The sequence below is a fragment of the Cariama cristata genome, unplaced genomic scaffold (assembly GCF_000690535.1).
Source record: "Cariama cristata isolate BGI_N322 unplaced genomic scaffold, ASM69053v1 scaffold1888, whole genome shotgun sequence".
NCBI classification, from domain to species: domain Eukaryota; kingdom Metazoa; phylum Chordata; class Aves; order Cariamiformes; family Cariamidae; genus Cariama; species Cariama cristata.
This window is the reverse complement of record NW_009631453.1, coordinates 1-15,836: the sequence shown is the minus strand read 5'-3', so window position 1 is coordinate 15,836 and position 15,836 is coordinate 1. Positions and strand designations below refer to the sequence as shown.

General features: G+C 40.6%; 2 protein-coding genes across 2 annotated transcripts in view; one reads left to right on the top strand and one right to left on the bottom strand.

Moving 5' to 3' along the window:
* LOC104166120 (sialic acid-binding Ig-like lectin 15) overlaps positions 1-583 on the top strand; it is an 8,168-nt gene extending 7,585 nt beyond the window's left edge. The window contains exon 5 of the mRNA XM_009705949.1: positions 487-583. Within this exon, the coding sequence (XP_009704251.1) occupies positions 487-583 (97 nt within the window). The remainder of the gene's footprint in view (positions 1-486) is intronic.
* Positions 584-5,402: 4,819 nt separating this feature from the next.
* Positions 5,403-9,912, bottom strand: LOC104166119 (ectopic P granules protein 5 homolog). Its single transcript, XM_009705948.1, has 4 exons — positions 9,707-9,912; positions 8,003-8,218; positions 6,893-7,007; positions 5,403-5,592 (listed from the first exon to the last, which is right to left on the bottom strand). The coding sequence occupies exons 1-4, from the start codon at positions 9,856-9,858 to the stop codon at positions 5,410-5,412; spliced, it is 666 nt and encodes a 221-aa protein (XP_009704250.1). The 5' UTR covers positions 9,859-9,912; the 3' UTR covers positions 5,403-5,409.
* Positions 9,913-15,836: the final 5,924 nt, after the last annotated feature.

Genomic DNA, 15,836 nt, shown 5'->3' with positions numbered 1-15,836 from the left:
AGGACAGTCAAGTGTACAGCATCAGGACACAGCCAAAGAAGCAACAGGGAATTTAATCCTGCAGTTAAATTTGTAATAATTATTTGTAAAAGCATCGTTTTGCTGATTTAACAGTGTCTAAACCATACTGCACCCTTGACTGTATTTATACAGATAAATACATAGACAAAAGCTTAAAAACCAAGATCCTCCACACTCTACATGAGTGCCTCCTTCTCAGGAGCGGTTTGTCACAACCTCCCGAGGCTCTGAGCATCAGGACAATAGCAGTGGTTAATGTTAATGGTGTAGGAGACTGTTCTGGATGCTTTAAGGTGTAGAACATTAGATGTAACTCACTTAAAAACTACCTGCTGCAGAAGGGAGGATCCGTATCAGACGGTATTGCAGACACTCTGATCCTCCTTAACTACTAGCTGAAGCCACTTAGAAAGTCTAGAGCAGCCAGAAATGTGTCTTCACCTTATTCACTTCTTCTCCTGCCAGGCCACAGCTGCAAGACTCCACCTACGAGAACTTTGACCGCAGACACGGTGGCAGCCAGACTTTGCCGACAGAAAGAACAGCATCGAGATGCAGTTAAGGACCTGGGCGGTCTCACCTGCACCCGCTTGCATGGTTTAAATTCCCATCTGTTCTGTACAAGGGTGCCTTTTCCCAGCGAACATGGACACTGACTGATGCACAGAAAGTCAAACAGGCCTTGCAAGTGTATGACTTCCAGCCCTGCTGCTTCTTACAATCAAGAGAAGCCCTTAATGGGAAAATAGAAGAAAGAAAAAGAGAGAACAAAGAGGGATGGAGCTAGAAGAGCAGGAGAAGATCTACACAGGATGTCAGTTTTAACCAAACTGTGTGTTTTTGCCCTTATCAGACAGTGTTCAGCAAGCAGATAACAGTCTAACATTTTCTCACGTCTTTTTTGCTTTGGCATTTTTCAAATGTTAGTTCAAAAAGCAGTTTTCACCACTCCACTCATCAAACCACATGCAGCTTCCTAGAGCCAGCAAGTGAACTATTTTCATGTTTCAAATACCAGCTGTGAAAAAAACACTACTGGAATTTCTGCTTAGTATTATTATTATTATTATTATTTCTTAACTTCCAGAAGAGTTTATTTAAGAGTTTATAGGAAATCTTAACTTTCAAGAGGAGTACAAACAAAAAGGAAAAGAGGTTTTCCAAAAGCTGGTAGAGCTGAAAGCAAGACATGCAAAGAGTGCTCTGTATTGTAACTCTACTGCAGTTCCTGGTGCCCATGTGCACACACAAGCAGAATCTGAGTTTTGTGATGAATATGCTCTGAAGTGTTCCGACAAACCAAACTGGTTTTAAAAAAAAAAAAAAGCCAAAGAAAATTATTTCTAAACAGCTTTCACCTCTGTGTTGCATGAAAAACTTTCCTTAAGGCCTGACTATTCATCTCAAATTCTTCTGAGATGAAGTCACTACTACAAAGCCACTGGCCATCTACAGACAAGTCTCTAACCCAACTGTGAACATGCTCCAAGACCAGGTAGATAGACCTAGCTTATGGTAAAGGATGACACAAGTCAGCCTGGAGCTTTGGTCATGCAAAGGTCCAGGAAAGGGCTGTGAAGAGCAATAGGTTGGTATAGAGGAGGAGAAGAAAGAATGAGAAGAGAAGTAGACACAAGAACCTACTTTCATGTTTGTATGACTGGATTCAATGCTCTGTGCAATCATTCCAGTACAGCAGCTCCAAAACTCTTCCCGTAACGATCCCATTTCTGGTAACAACCATTGCTGGCCGTGAGCCTAAGCTGCTACTGAATTACCATCAAGTCTGTGGTCCAGCTTGCAAGCTCACCCCTAGCTTGGGAATTATTATTTTAAAGTTCACCTCTTCATAACATCTGCACTGGGAAAGTAAAGCAGAACTTTAAATGACTTGGCCAGGATAACAAGGCAGGGGGGGAATAAAGGAAAAAAATGCAAGGAAGTACTTGAACCTGATCTTTTAAATCCCAGTTTAAAACCCCAGCAGTGGTAAAGCCAGGTTTATTAAAAATAGGAAGAGATCCCCAGTGAAAAAGGAAGTAAGAGCAGACAGTATAGTCATGGATCAGTAAGCTCAGTTTCACAGGATGAAAGAGACCTCAGAGATATTAATTGGACAAATTGAACTGAATTTCTAAGTCCATATTATTTACAGACATATATTAGAGTAATGAGAACCCGTTTCTAACCGCTTATGGAATTGAGGCTTGGCTTACAGGATTTTTCTCTTGAAAACCACTTCTTTAAGTAGCTTGGGTCCAAATAGAAGCATCAGACCTGGTCCCCAAAACCACCTGGGATGCACCGAATGTGCCCTGGTGCATGATGCCAGCACTCTATACTCGGAGTGCTGCCAGCAAATGCATGCCATGAAATTGCTGCAGCAATTTCTATGTGAGGAAACTCATGGATGTGCACTGTTTGACTTCTACTTACTTGGCTTCCAGAGCACGGCCCATTAGTGCAGCAAATGGAAGAACAAGGACCTCCAGGTACAGGAATCCACCACACCCCTGAACACATGGAAAGGCACAGAAATGAGTTTGCCCAAATCCTGCCCCTCTCCCCAGTGAGGGACCTCTTTAATCCATCCAAACCCCTGTAAGATTGGTCTTCAATGGGAAGAGTCTGCTCTCAACATTTCCCTCTTGCTACCTGCCATTTCGTCTTTTGGAAAGCAAAAGGTGTGGGGTGATGTGCAGAGGAGAGACCTCACAATCAACAAACTGGAGTGGAAGGAGCTCACTTCAGTGTACATTCACAATAAAGAAGTGCCTACAGGACAGGGTTGTGGGGAAAGCTCTCATACCTTTTCTCTGAAATCAGCACAACCAGGTGCCTCTCAATTCCTCCTGCTTGTTCCCTCACTTAAGAGGTCCATGTGCAGTTGCAGGGCTACAGTCTCCCTGGGATAACGGTGATGCTGTGGGACAACTCACAAGCCTGGAGTCCTGCTGTGGATGGCTACAGCCTCTGAGAAAAGACAAGCTGGAACAGCAAGGATGAGATGTCCCTTATGTGAGAGTGCAGGGGGAACGCACAGGACACTGACCAGGGGTGGATGATGAACCAGCTGAGAGTTTACAAGTCAGCATTAGCAGGCCAACAGACACAGGTGACGGTGTGGTGGGTGTCCAGTGTTTGCTGACAGCAGTGACCCCAGCCTGGTCCAGCTCTGCCCACCAGCAAAGCCCTCAACAAGAATGTTGCACCATCAGTACTAGAGGAATCATTTTCTCCTAACTTCCTTCACACTACCAGCTTTCCTCTCATTCGGGATAAATTCCAAACTCCACAGTCCGGGTTCACTTGTGAGTGCTGAAAGAACAGAACCATTGCATCACCCTACGGTCATATTACCACAGAGATTAGGGGGATTTTGCCAGGACAGAGAAGCCATTAAACAGATGAGCTTTCTCCTGGGCTCTGTACACAAAAACAGGCTGTTGTGTCACACACAAAGTCCAGGATGACAAAAAAAGAAGAGTCTCTAGACATCCGTCAACTGAGCAACCCCAACACACTTTCCTCTCTAAGAACAATTATGTATTACCTGATGTCGATTCTTCCAGAAAGTTGAAAATATCATGGTGTTTGTCACAAATTACTTGACTTTTCGTTTTTATTTTGCATGGTCTTTGCAGACTTAGTATGTCATAAATACAACATTTGTAAAAACTCAACAGCTGAAACAATACCTCTTTTTAAAAGTGCATGTCAAACATATATTTCTGACTTTTTCACATTTTTATGCAACTGACCAATAACATTGAATCTAATAAAACCAGTGCTTTTAAGTCTTTGGGGAGGGAAAAGCAGCAGAATGTATTCTTCCAGACACATATTTTCCAAAAGAGTCTGTTAAAAAACATGCTGCATTGATACCCGGTTAATATAAAGAGGGATGTACATATGTATATATATGTATATATATTTATAGGCTCGCAGATAGAGCAGAGAACTGTAAGACCACATTAAGATGAAGGTGATCTAATGACCCAGCTCGCAGAGCTAGCAGAATCTGTCAAGAAGAAAAAGGTGATTTGTTCTCCAGCACCAGAATCACAGTTAAGAGCAACCCTTCAAAGCATTATTGACCGGACAGTAGGTAGCACATTTCCTTCCCCTAGTGACCAGAACTACGTTTTAATGTGTAACTATGTTATAAACATAAAGGCACAATTAATGGAGGAAGAGACCTAGTGATCATTGTTCCTTCAGAGGTGTACGGATCGGGACTGCAGGACCTCAGGCCACCTCAAACATATCAGTGATAAATGCGACATTAGACAAGCAACTGGGGAAACACACCTTCTGCTTTCCCTGAACAAAAGTGCATCCTATGATCAGACAAGGCAACAAAACCAGTAATCATTCAGCTGAAACAATAGATTTACAGGCTCATGGTTTATGCTTTGGCAACAGAATTTTAACAAGTTATCACCAAATTTAATACAAAAACAAAATACCTTTTCACAGTGTCATCTAAAATCCTGTCACGTCATGCCCAGCTAGGTAGAAAAGAACAAACTTAAGTGGCGGGTGTCCACTTGTTAAAATCAGTATTTCCTAAATAACCAGACTTTCAGAATTAACGAATCCTATCTAATATGAACATAACTAACTCTTCTGCTCCCAGACATCGTGGATCCAGAAAATCCATCTCTGGATTTAAATCACCTGACTTAAAGAGAACTTGACTAGAAATTACTTGCATTTAATTAAGCAATATGAATGCAGACTCAATAATATTCAGAAAATGGGAAAAGCCAAAGTTCTTTAGTTCAAATTTTAGTTTGTATTTACAGAAGTGGGAGAAGATTGTAGGCATGCTCTTCAACTACAGATTTCTGTAGAATAGCAAAAAAAAAAAAAAAAAAAAAGTCAAAATTTAGAATACTATCTTTCCAAATACAGGGATTTCACAAGTCTCCAGACACACACTCACATAAGATTCAGCAGTATCCTGGTTAAGAAAGTCAAAATCTCTTCTATACACAATCTGCCTCTCACTTCGAACTGGCCTGAGTGATGACATGTCGGAAAATAAAAAAGGCACAAAGCAAAAACTTAAGATGCTACAGAATGAGCTTTGCTGTCTAATGATTTGTACACCTATACTCAGGTATCCTCCTCTCAGACGTACACCATACACAGGAAGATATTCAAGTGTCTTCAGCTAACAAAACCCAAGCAATTCTACAGGCCTACAAATCAAAACAAAAGAAAGAAAACCTTAAGGAGCAGAACACTTGCCAGTGTGCAGTTCCCATTCACACTTCTGACTTAAAGTGGAATTCTGAGGGTAAAAATTACTTGTGCAATAACAACATCATATGTAAACCAGAGTAATCAACATTGCATGATTATTCTTTCGGCTCAGTGCTGCTATCGTATGCTGTCCAAATAATGCACTTCTGGGTACAGAGTGTTAATAAGGAGAGCTAAGAGATTATTGCCATCTCGAAGACAATGTTCTGGATGCTTGATGAATTGAGAAGCCTGGGAGAGCTGCTCTTGATAATCCATATATTGTTTGTTTGATGTCATAGATTCAAGAACATTCAGTGCCTACAGATACAAGGGAAAATTCTGTTAGCGGTGTGTACTTTGGTCCATAACAAACCAGTTCATGAGCCAGTTCATATGCACAATTCCACTAGAAGATCCTTATCTACTAGAGAACCCAGAGTATTTGGAACAAAACATTTGTAAAATACAATCACATAACACTGTCTCAAGTCAACTCATATTTTTCAAGCTGTTCTCTCTCCCCGCAAGATCGACACAACAACTGTTCTATCAAGGCTTGCTAGGATTCTGTAACCCAAATATTGTCAAATATTTACTTCATGAACTCAAGACATGTTTGTAAGGATATTACACTGACCTATAAACTGCAACATACCTAACTATTCACTTCAGGTTGTTCTTATGAACATCTTGACTCATAAAAATATTGGTTTGCTCCCGTTAATAATATTAAAGACAAAGTCAAGATAGAAATTATACGTAGAAGAGCCTATGCTGGCAGTACCAGCCAGGGCAAATGTTGGCAATATGTCTGAACAAGTTTCATCCATTTCTTAGAGAAGAGAAACAAGTTGTACCAAGTAAGTTACTTTGCTTTGGTTTCTAATCAACTCCTCCTTCCTCCTCTCATGCACTTACTGAAACAACATGGCCAGGGCATATGCAAAAGAAGGAATGCTAATTTGTCACAGGGCTTTTAAGCCCTAATCTCACGTAAATAAATGTTAGTGTGACTGTAACCCTGCTTTATCACTGAAAGGCAGTGCAATCACAGCAGCTTTATTTTTTCCTCTCTGCTTTAAATTCCTTCTGCCAGCTATGTACCAAAGTTTCTGAACTCAGGGTTTACAGACCTAAGTCCATCTGCACCTTTTCAGCGTGTAAGGTCAGAAACTGATGTCTTCATATTAATACAGAACACTGTATAAACAGTTTTACCCAGGATTACTTTAGGTTAAGGCTCAGACACACAGTCCTGCTACCAGAGTTCAGTAAACTTGCATCATCACCTGGCCTATGCTGTACTTGGCCTTGTCTCTGGCAAATTCCAAGATGGTGTTTCGATGTCTAGCAAAACAGTACACAAGTTTGTGATACACTCCCTTACCTGAGAAGACATATGAAAGCAATAAGCTATTTCTGAAATTCAGAATTTAGAGCCAGGTGTAAACCAGCAGCAAAAAAAGATTGAGGAAATTCAGCACCAAATAAAATCAACAAGTTGAAAACAGGATTTAGCCTGAAGAAATGTTTGCAGAGACTCTTATAAGCTTCACCCCACAAGCTGAGCAAGCACGCAAAGAGGGCACACCAAGCCGCCAGCAATTGGTACATTTACCTGCTGAGCCTTCTGCGACAGCTTTGGCTCTGACCCTGCTTTCAGGCGGACTTGACTCTCTGCAGGAATCTGCACCAAGAGGAAGGCAGACAAACTGCGGGCAACCACCCGAAACCTTGCATAGGGAAAAGGACAGAGAGAGAAGGTGCTATCAAATTTGCAAGTCCTCAAAAGCAGATAAACTGGAAGTTCTATCCCATGAGATCTTTCTTGCATAAGGAACATAGTAAAGGCTTTAGAGGACCTTTTTCAATGCATTAGAAAAAAGTAAATCACTTTAATGTGTACATAATAGGATATCATACATACTAGATGATACTATAATACCACACATATGAAACACTACATCTGTTCCAAGCTTAGCTTGAACATCTGAAGGTCATGAGGTCACATCTGAAATACTCCTTCACTTCACAGCCTTTGAAACATTCTTAGCACCTGAATCAAAGGACGAGCTGAACAAGACTAAGATTTCAGAGCAATTTCAACAGGATTGCATCCCAGAAGGTCTTTATAAACACAAAGTTAGGTAATGTGTTGAACTGGTGTTCCACAAACATTTACATATTTTTTCTTTGCATTCTTTCCACAATGAATTTGATTTTAATACCTAACATCTAAACTCGGTGTCTCTCTTTAGAAGATAAAATGAGTAATAAGCAAGCACATGCTACTTTGAGCTTCTCTTAACATTTCCAACATCTAAAGTTTAAGGTGGACAAGGCAATGTGCATGTGATCACACAAAATTCTTGCGAGCTCAACTGGAACAGTTTTCTACAGACCAGGTGAAAGTTTCTACAGACCAGATAGTATCTCTAACAAACTGACTCCCTACAAACTTCGCTGGAGATCAACATTAAGCCAGAATCACAACTGCATTTTCTTTCCTTTTCCACCACAAACTTCACAGAAGTTCATATTCACTTCTTAACCAGATTAAAACACTCACTACATTTTTCCTGTGGCGGGCCCAAACAACTTTATAGATTTGGAGACAGCATGGATTCAGAACATCTTTTGACATTGCACTATGCAGTCTCAATTCAGGTTGCAGCTTTTTTAACATGATGACTCAAATCAATTAATTTGTCTCACCTTCAACCCTTACCTGGGTGACAAAGGAGACCTCCTGCCTAGTCCAATAGCACCAAGTATTCCAGAAGTCAGTCTCTCTTCAGCCAGCTGACTCTGCCTGCCCTGGATTGACAGCAGTGTCCGAATGACAGATTCGATCAGAATGGTGTCATCTTGCTCCATCTGAATCAAGGATAACTGCATGGCTTTATGCCACCAAAGAAACAGCTTTGCCTCTTCCTTTGCTGAGCTTTAGGTAACATTTACAGAATAAAATAAAATAGAAATAAATAAAATAAAATTAGTCAGATGCATAGGTTAAGAAGCTTAGATCTCTCCCCATTAGGCCCATGAAGAATTCAGATGGTTAACTACTGACAGCTAATCTTACTATATGAGCATAGCATAACTATACTACCCCACCAGTTATTATACTGTTGCAACTGCTATTGTTATGGATTTGACACAGACATCAGCTAGTAGATTTTAAGAGGCTGTAAGAAGACAAAGAACAATGCTTCCTTTTAAGCTTTACAACTCAGAATCAATGATATTGCAGCCATAAGTGGATTAAAACTTAAAACTTGGTATAAAAAGGAATGAAGCTGTATCTCTACTCTTTTTTTTTTCTTTACTCACCAATAAAACACTTTAGGAAGCACTAACTGTTGTTTTCACAACAATTTAGACTTTCAAAATTATCTTCTAGAAAAGGAAACTTTGTAGTTTTTTGTTGAGCAAAGCACAAAGTGAAGTTCCCCCTATGATATTTTTGATCCTTCTCCAAACAGTTTGCACTTTAAGTTAATAAGTTCAGATTTTCCACATAAAGCATCAGCATGAGTTTCCTGCATCAGAATATCCTCACATTACTCCACCCAGTCACTTCCCATCCCAGGCACACTCAGCTTTGAGGTTTACAGCAAGGTTTAATTTGCTCTGCACGGTGGCTTTACTGTCTCCTTCACACTTTGGCAATCAAGTCACTATGGTATCTACAACAGTGAAAGTGTTCTTTGAATTTCAAGAAACAGTAGGAACGTACATTTTCCCAAAATGTTCTTTCACAGCAAATACGAACATTAATATGAAAAAATATTCACCACATTCGCTAAATCCTGGCAATTTCAGCAGCAACTGTAAATACAGTTGTTACATACTTTGTACTTAAAAGTACAATCATTTTAACCCCAAAGCCATCCATCCTTTCCCCCCAGAACTTTTTTATATAGCAAGTTGTTTTACAGTGATACAGGCCCCTAACTCTGGGCACCCCACCAGCTCCACTGGGTTTAGATTTGGTTCAGAGCTGCTGAACTGTCCCCACTGAGCAGCTCTGAACACCAGATCTTCCAGAGTGTTTAGCACATAACTCATCCCACCTAGTGGACATTCTGCAAAGTGGAACCCACAGTGATTTAGAGTTTACTTAAAGTAATTTTAACTGAGCACAAATCCAGGCTGCCATTGAAATCAAGCTTCTCTGACTGAAAACTGACCAAAACTGCACCAGAAGTGTTCAAGTAAATAAATTCCTTCTTCTGCTTAACCACAACAACTATTAGTGTTGGCACTGTAGTTGGACAGACTTTGTAATAGTCAATACAGAAGGACTGGCCATTTCATCCAGCAGCCTGGTCAAATAAGCCTAATTAACCTAGCCAACTAATTATACCAGCTATACAACTATAGCCTTATTTAAAAGTCAAGGCATATTCAGAAGCATTGAGTTGCCTACCTTGGGTACACTTGCTCCAGCCATTTGCTGATGGTTAGCAGCATTTTCATTTCATTGGTAAGAGTTTGGTCAGAGTTCAGACATTGCAGCAGGTAGACATATAGGGTCAAGTAGCTTCCTAAAGACAGACACTCCTGCAGGAATTCTTCCATGGTTAGCTCAGGAACTTGGAGGGAGGCAAGTATAGGGCCCCAGCCTAAATCCTGGTGGTGAGGACAATCTATAAAGAAAACAAAAGGACAGAACAAAGACTGTGTGAGAAAGCAGCATGGAGTAAAACCTAAGAACTAGAACTACTTCACTGTGTTCCCCTAAGTTACAGAATTTGGGCAGGTTTAGCTGTTTTCCAGGTAATCAGTTTGTCACACAACTTTAACAAAGAGAAAAGAAAAATTCCACTATTGTAGGGCACCTGCTCGCTGTCAAGGAGAGATATATTTTCCCAGCGTTCAGTAAGGATGAAATTTGAAAATTTTAGCAATGGAATTTTAAATATTTCTTTCAGGTGTACTGAAATCAAATCACACAGAATGTGGAAGAAATAAAAATGTAGTTCCACAAGGATTATGTAAACAGAAAGAAAAAAAAAACAAACCACACCAAAGAATTTCAAAGTTTTACCAATGAAGAGTATTTTGTTCTTAAACTAGCCTGCAGAACACTAGAGGAGGGAATAAATACCTGTTTCATTCTCTTAGGATGTTTTGTGTGTGTGTATGTGTGTGTTTGGTTTTGTTTGGTTTTTGGTTTGTTTTTTTTTTTCCTTTTCCCCCCCAGAGTCCTCTGCTTTAGCTGGAAAAAGTGGCAAGCATTACAACCAGAGCAAATTGGTTTTCACAGAGACAGATACAGTTCTTAAGAAAATACACAGCTAGAGCAGTTGAAAAACCCAAACCACAATGGCCCAAGTTTTCTACATCTAGTTACTACAGCACATATATGTGTGACAATTGGGAGCCATCAGATGCAAAGAAAGGAGCTTTGATTACGGAAATCAGATTAAAACCCAGTTCCAGTAATGGACAGCACAAAGCAACACGGATTCCATACGATTTGTATTTAATGGGCATCCAAGATTAATCACAGTTTGAGACAAGCAGAAGACTGGCTCCTACCTTCGTTGAAGTAAGCAGTGATACAGGCTTCTGTCGTTTCTGCCATGTGTCGCACAGAGGCCAGGCTCTGACACGCTGCTGTGAGAAGGGGCATTGCTAGCAGTCCACGCATTTTGCTGTCAATCCACTTTCGTAAGCTCCCCCGTAGCGACTCGGCTGTTGCAACGCTAGAATTGTTCATCATCATCAGTGTTTCTGTAAAGAGACTGCTGAGGGCCATATGACGTGTTTGCAGATCCATATCTGAAAGTCAAAAACAAGAGAATCGTTTCAGTAAATAGATACTAGAACCCAAATTCAACTTCACCACTGATCACTTACGGTAGATACTGGGAAAGGTCTCTTGCTTGTTACACACCTCAATTCCTTGTCTGTATTTATGAAACTGCAGTAAGACACCCATTCCTCACAGTCTCTTCCCTTGGTGAGATAGTTCATCACTCATTAAACAGAGAGACTCATGAGACTGTACAGCAGAGTACACTGGAGTCCATCTTTTACCCAGGTTGCTTTACCATGACTACAGTGCAGATAAATTGAATGATAAAGCATGTTTACAGTCTCCAAGAAAACTTGGACATTAAAACACAGTTTAAATAACAATTTAGAGTGAAATAATCAAGACTTTAGACTGTTCAATTTGAAATATGACCGAGATGAGCCCTGAAATGTTGCAAGCCCCTCATGCATTTCCAGGATTCTATATTTCTTGCTAATCCCAAGTGTTCAGCCTCAGAACACTTTTTTTTTTTAAACCATCTCTTTGCATTGCCTGAACATGTTATCACGGCCCACCTGTAACAGTACCCTCAAAGTACAAACATTTCCTGTGCTTGGCTCTTAAAAGCCTAACTACAGAGTAGACCTTTGCACATATGGATTAAAAAAGCCACTGTTGTTACAAAAGAAAATTTTCAAGTAACATCAGGCATCGTAGAAGGAAAAATTTCAACTGGTTATGAAGAAAAGTTGTGCACAAAGATGGATTAATCACTGAAAAAACATTGCCTAAAGAGACTGAGACCTCCACACTTGCAGGTATTTGGAAGCTCACTGGAGAAGGCCCTGAATGACCTGATCTAACTTTGAAACTAGTTCTGGTTTGAGGTAGAGGTTGGACTACATGCCTCCAACGGTCCCTTCCAAGCTATTCTGTCTGTATCTACCTACTAAGAAAAAAAAAAAAGTCCCAAGTCATCTGCCAAGTCATCTGTCATGGCACAGCTCTCCAGTAAGGCAAACATCTCTTATTACAGACCAACTGAGAAAGATGATTCCAGGAGGTTAATCAACTTGTCTAAGGTCACAACTAGTTCTACAGCCAAGTCCCACTCCACAGGCTGCAGACCAGCGAGCAGAACCACCACCAGACACCTGACATCAGGGTCCACCCCATCCCCTGGGACAAACCCTAGCATAAGGCCCATATGAGATGTCCAGCTTTCTCCTCTCCAGCACTTGTCAACAGAAGGTGCTGCCCCAGACACTCTTCCAAAAACTTCTCCCAGCCTCCTCCAAACCTCAGAGAGAAGCTAAACCCAATACACACCACCACTTTCCTGCCACTCCACATCAGTGATCCTCCTGCACTCCAGAGTCTGGCTGAGCAACACAGAACATTCTCCCTTGCAGCCCTTTAACACATACAAGCACGCACAGGGAGTTCATGGAACAGAGCTGTTCCTCTTACGCTGGAGCTCCTGTCTCCTCCAAAATTTCTCAGCTACAAGGAGTGTCAGCAGCAACAGGCAAGCCTTCACACCTCTTCAAGACACAAAGAGTTTTACTGTCGATGAGGCTGTCCTACAGAGCTTCCCCAAGTAGCAATACAAGTACTGAGAGACATTATCACTCTCATGGATTTTTCAGACACTTCCTGTTCACATTCACTCTTGATAGCACACCTGTGTGGGTCATGGACAAGAAGAGACACGACCTCTGACAAGTATTTCTGTGTACTACAGTGAGATGACTGATTTTACCTGAAGTTTTAGTTTGATAGAGGAAGCTCAGGATGGTACTAGTACTAAAAATGAGATCAACATAAATGTTGTGGGTGTGGACACACCGCACTACTAGTTTACATCAATATAATTCCCTACTTCAATATAGTCAGTTTTCCCCAATCACATAACAGTTCAGAACCCTTTTTTAGAATCTGATCCCTCAGGACCAAGACACTGTATTTGTATCACCCCTCCTTTTTTTTAAAAAAAAAAAAAAAAAAAAAAGATGCAAATGCCAAAAAGAATCCCTCAAGCTGCTGTATATTGGTCAGTTTTACTAACAACATGACCCCTGTCTTTTCTGTTTGTTCTGTCACTCTTGACAGCTCTACAAGGTAACGTTCATGTTTTTGTTTTGTTCTAATACACCACCTATACATACACATCACCAAAGCAACATGCCTGCTGTCCATAAGGCAGATATTATAGTAATACAAGTAATTACATAGTCACAGATGTTCAACAATCCATGCAGTAGAATAAAGAATCCTCAGAACTTTAAAGTAATTTGCCACTTCTTAAACACAAACCTGGAGGATTAAAGATGACTACATCATCTAGCAACTTGGACATTTCTTGTTCCAAAACTGCAAAAGTAATCTTTCCGCTTTGTTCTAAGGTGCTGAGAAATTGAACCACCTGGCGAATGTATGCTCGGCACTTCAGTGTTGCATCCTGTTAATCAAAATTAAAATCAATTAAAAAAAAAAATTGTGCCTAGAACTCCTTCCACACTCCATAACATACAAAAGTAGAGCACTGCAAATTAAGAACAGCTCAGAGACACTGCAAAAACAGTTCAACTTACAAGGTGGATGTGACTATCCGAAGATGCACCAAAGCCTGCTGAGATTTTCAGAAGCTTCACTATCAGTTCAGCTGCAGCATCCTTAGCAAGGATAACAGAGGGAGGGTAGTGACTGCTGCAGTAGCTGATGATGCTTTGATAAGATGAAATGCCCACAAGCTGCCAAGGAAGGGAGCTGGTCTGTCCAAGAAGATTTATAAGTGGCGACTCCTGAAGATTTAAAGACATCAGTCTAAGCTCCACCTTCTTTGCTGTTTTAAATTAATATTCACAGTAGTCAATATTGGAAGGAAGCCCAGATTCCAAAATGTGGAGGAGAAGGAGCAAAACCCCCACAAAAAAAGATGACGACTGGGAGTCTGGCTGAAAAAGCAATTCCTCATTCAAACAGCAAGCCAACATATGTATGTCACCTCTATCATTCACATAACAGTACTCAGACTGCTGCAGCAGCTCTAACCAAGCACAAAAGTCAGTGAGAGACATTAAAATCTGACATGTAAACACGTAAAGATAGCTAGAAAGAAACAGAGACCCTACAAGGTAGAGTCACTTCAGTAGAGATTTAAAAAAGGCATTTAAAAAAGTTATTTAAAAAAAATAAATCTAAGTTCACAGTACAACAAAAGATAGAAGCCAAGTCCCTCAATTTTCCTTTCAGTGAATCGCCTATCAAAAGGGCCCCCCCAGACGCTGAGAAAAACCAAATTTCTCCACGTTATAGAATGGATGAATACTGGAATACTGATGACAGTCGGTGCAACCTAAATACTATAAGGATCCTAATTAGACTACATCAACAAGAACGTGACACTGGTACATCAAGTACTTCAAGTTGTTCATGCACTGGTACATGGGGATGAGAAAGTTTGAGATTTAGGTCAAGGTGTCACAGGAGCATTCTGGGAGGTAAAAAAAAATGATCGAGGGAACGTAAGTTTAACACATTGCTGGAGGCTAGGCAGGAATTCCTAAGACTGACTCATGCAATGTACAAACAGGTATCTTTTGAAGCTTGAGAAGCTTCTGATAAGCAAATATATTCAGGTCAAAGCATGAAAACTCCAGTAATTTTCCTAAACTAGAATACAGTGTTGATCAAAGGCTCCTGGTGGCATCCTGACACAGTATCTCGTAATGCGTCAGAGGAAATGGAAAACAGAAGATGCCGCAAATGGGAGAAAGCTGGCAGGCGTGAAATGGGACTTCTTGAAGATTACCCAGTCCCTCTGGAAGAGTCCTCCAGAAGCAACGGACTGAATGAGACTGTGCTGGATTTACCCACAAAGAGCTCTTAGCAAAGCAGGGTTTGAAAAGTTCATCTTAACATCTAGTGTTTATCCTTAATACTCCAACAATTCAGAAATACTGAAATGCAACCATAAATGGGAAAAGCACTGAGAGATCAGGGATGATCAAATCCCCCTTCACAGCAAGGGAACAAGAAAACTCAACCTAAGATTCAACAGATGAAGTGATTTGTCTACAGTAACTCATCAGAAGCAGACAGTGCCAAGGTTCTTGAAGATATATCTGGTCTTCAGGATGTTGTTACATCATTGTGACTTGTCATCACATCATATGGAGTTAGGAGGGGAGCATTTTATGGTAAGAAATAAATGTTTCCAAAAGCAGTTCTGAGTAAGGACTGAACAACACTTATTTATAACATTTCAGAAAACACGTACAAGCAGACAAATAAATATTTTCCTTTTAGACAGCGATGAAAAAAACCTACACTTAGATCAAGGGCGGTTCCTAACCTCACAGGGACTAATCCCATTTGCAAGTTGTGCTTAACACAACGAACATGAAGTGTGACCAGTACCGAAGATCAGATTGGAAAAAAAAAAAAAAATCACAAACATGCGCAGTAAGAAAAAGAGCCAGCTATAAGCTTTTCATAAATGAATGATTCCTTACCATCCCCTCTACACACTCATGTTTGCCACTCAAAAAAAGCAGCAAGGCACAGCAGAGATTTAAGTGATCGGCTGTGACAGAATAAACGTGACTCCATAAGTGTCCCAGTTCTTCTCACAGCACCACAGCTGCTACAGGCACGACCACCACAGCCAAGGCTGCTCCTGCACTCACGTCGGCAGTCTGCCTGAATCAAACTGGGCAGATGCTAGACACTCTTTTCACACAGGCTGTCAGAAAAAGCTTCACCTTAAGTTATATATAATAAATATATTTTT

Bases quoted from the DNA above. Each gene is read 5' to 3' on its own strand.
- LOC104166119 (XM_009705948.1), bottom strand. From the start codon at position 9,858: ATGGAAGAATTCCTGCAGGAGTGTCTGTCTTTAGGAAGCTACTTGACC. The intron at 8,219-9,706 runs GTAGGCAACTCA...TGTTACCTAAAG, and splicing joins CTGGAGCAAGTGTACCCAAG to CTCAGCAAAGGAAGAGGCAA. The intron at 5,593-6,892 runs GTAAATGTACCA...TTGTATCTGTAG, and splicing joins TGTCGCAGAAGGCTCAGCAG to GCACTGAATGTTCTTGAATC.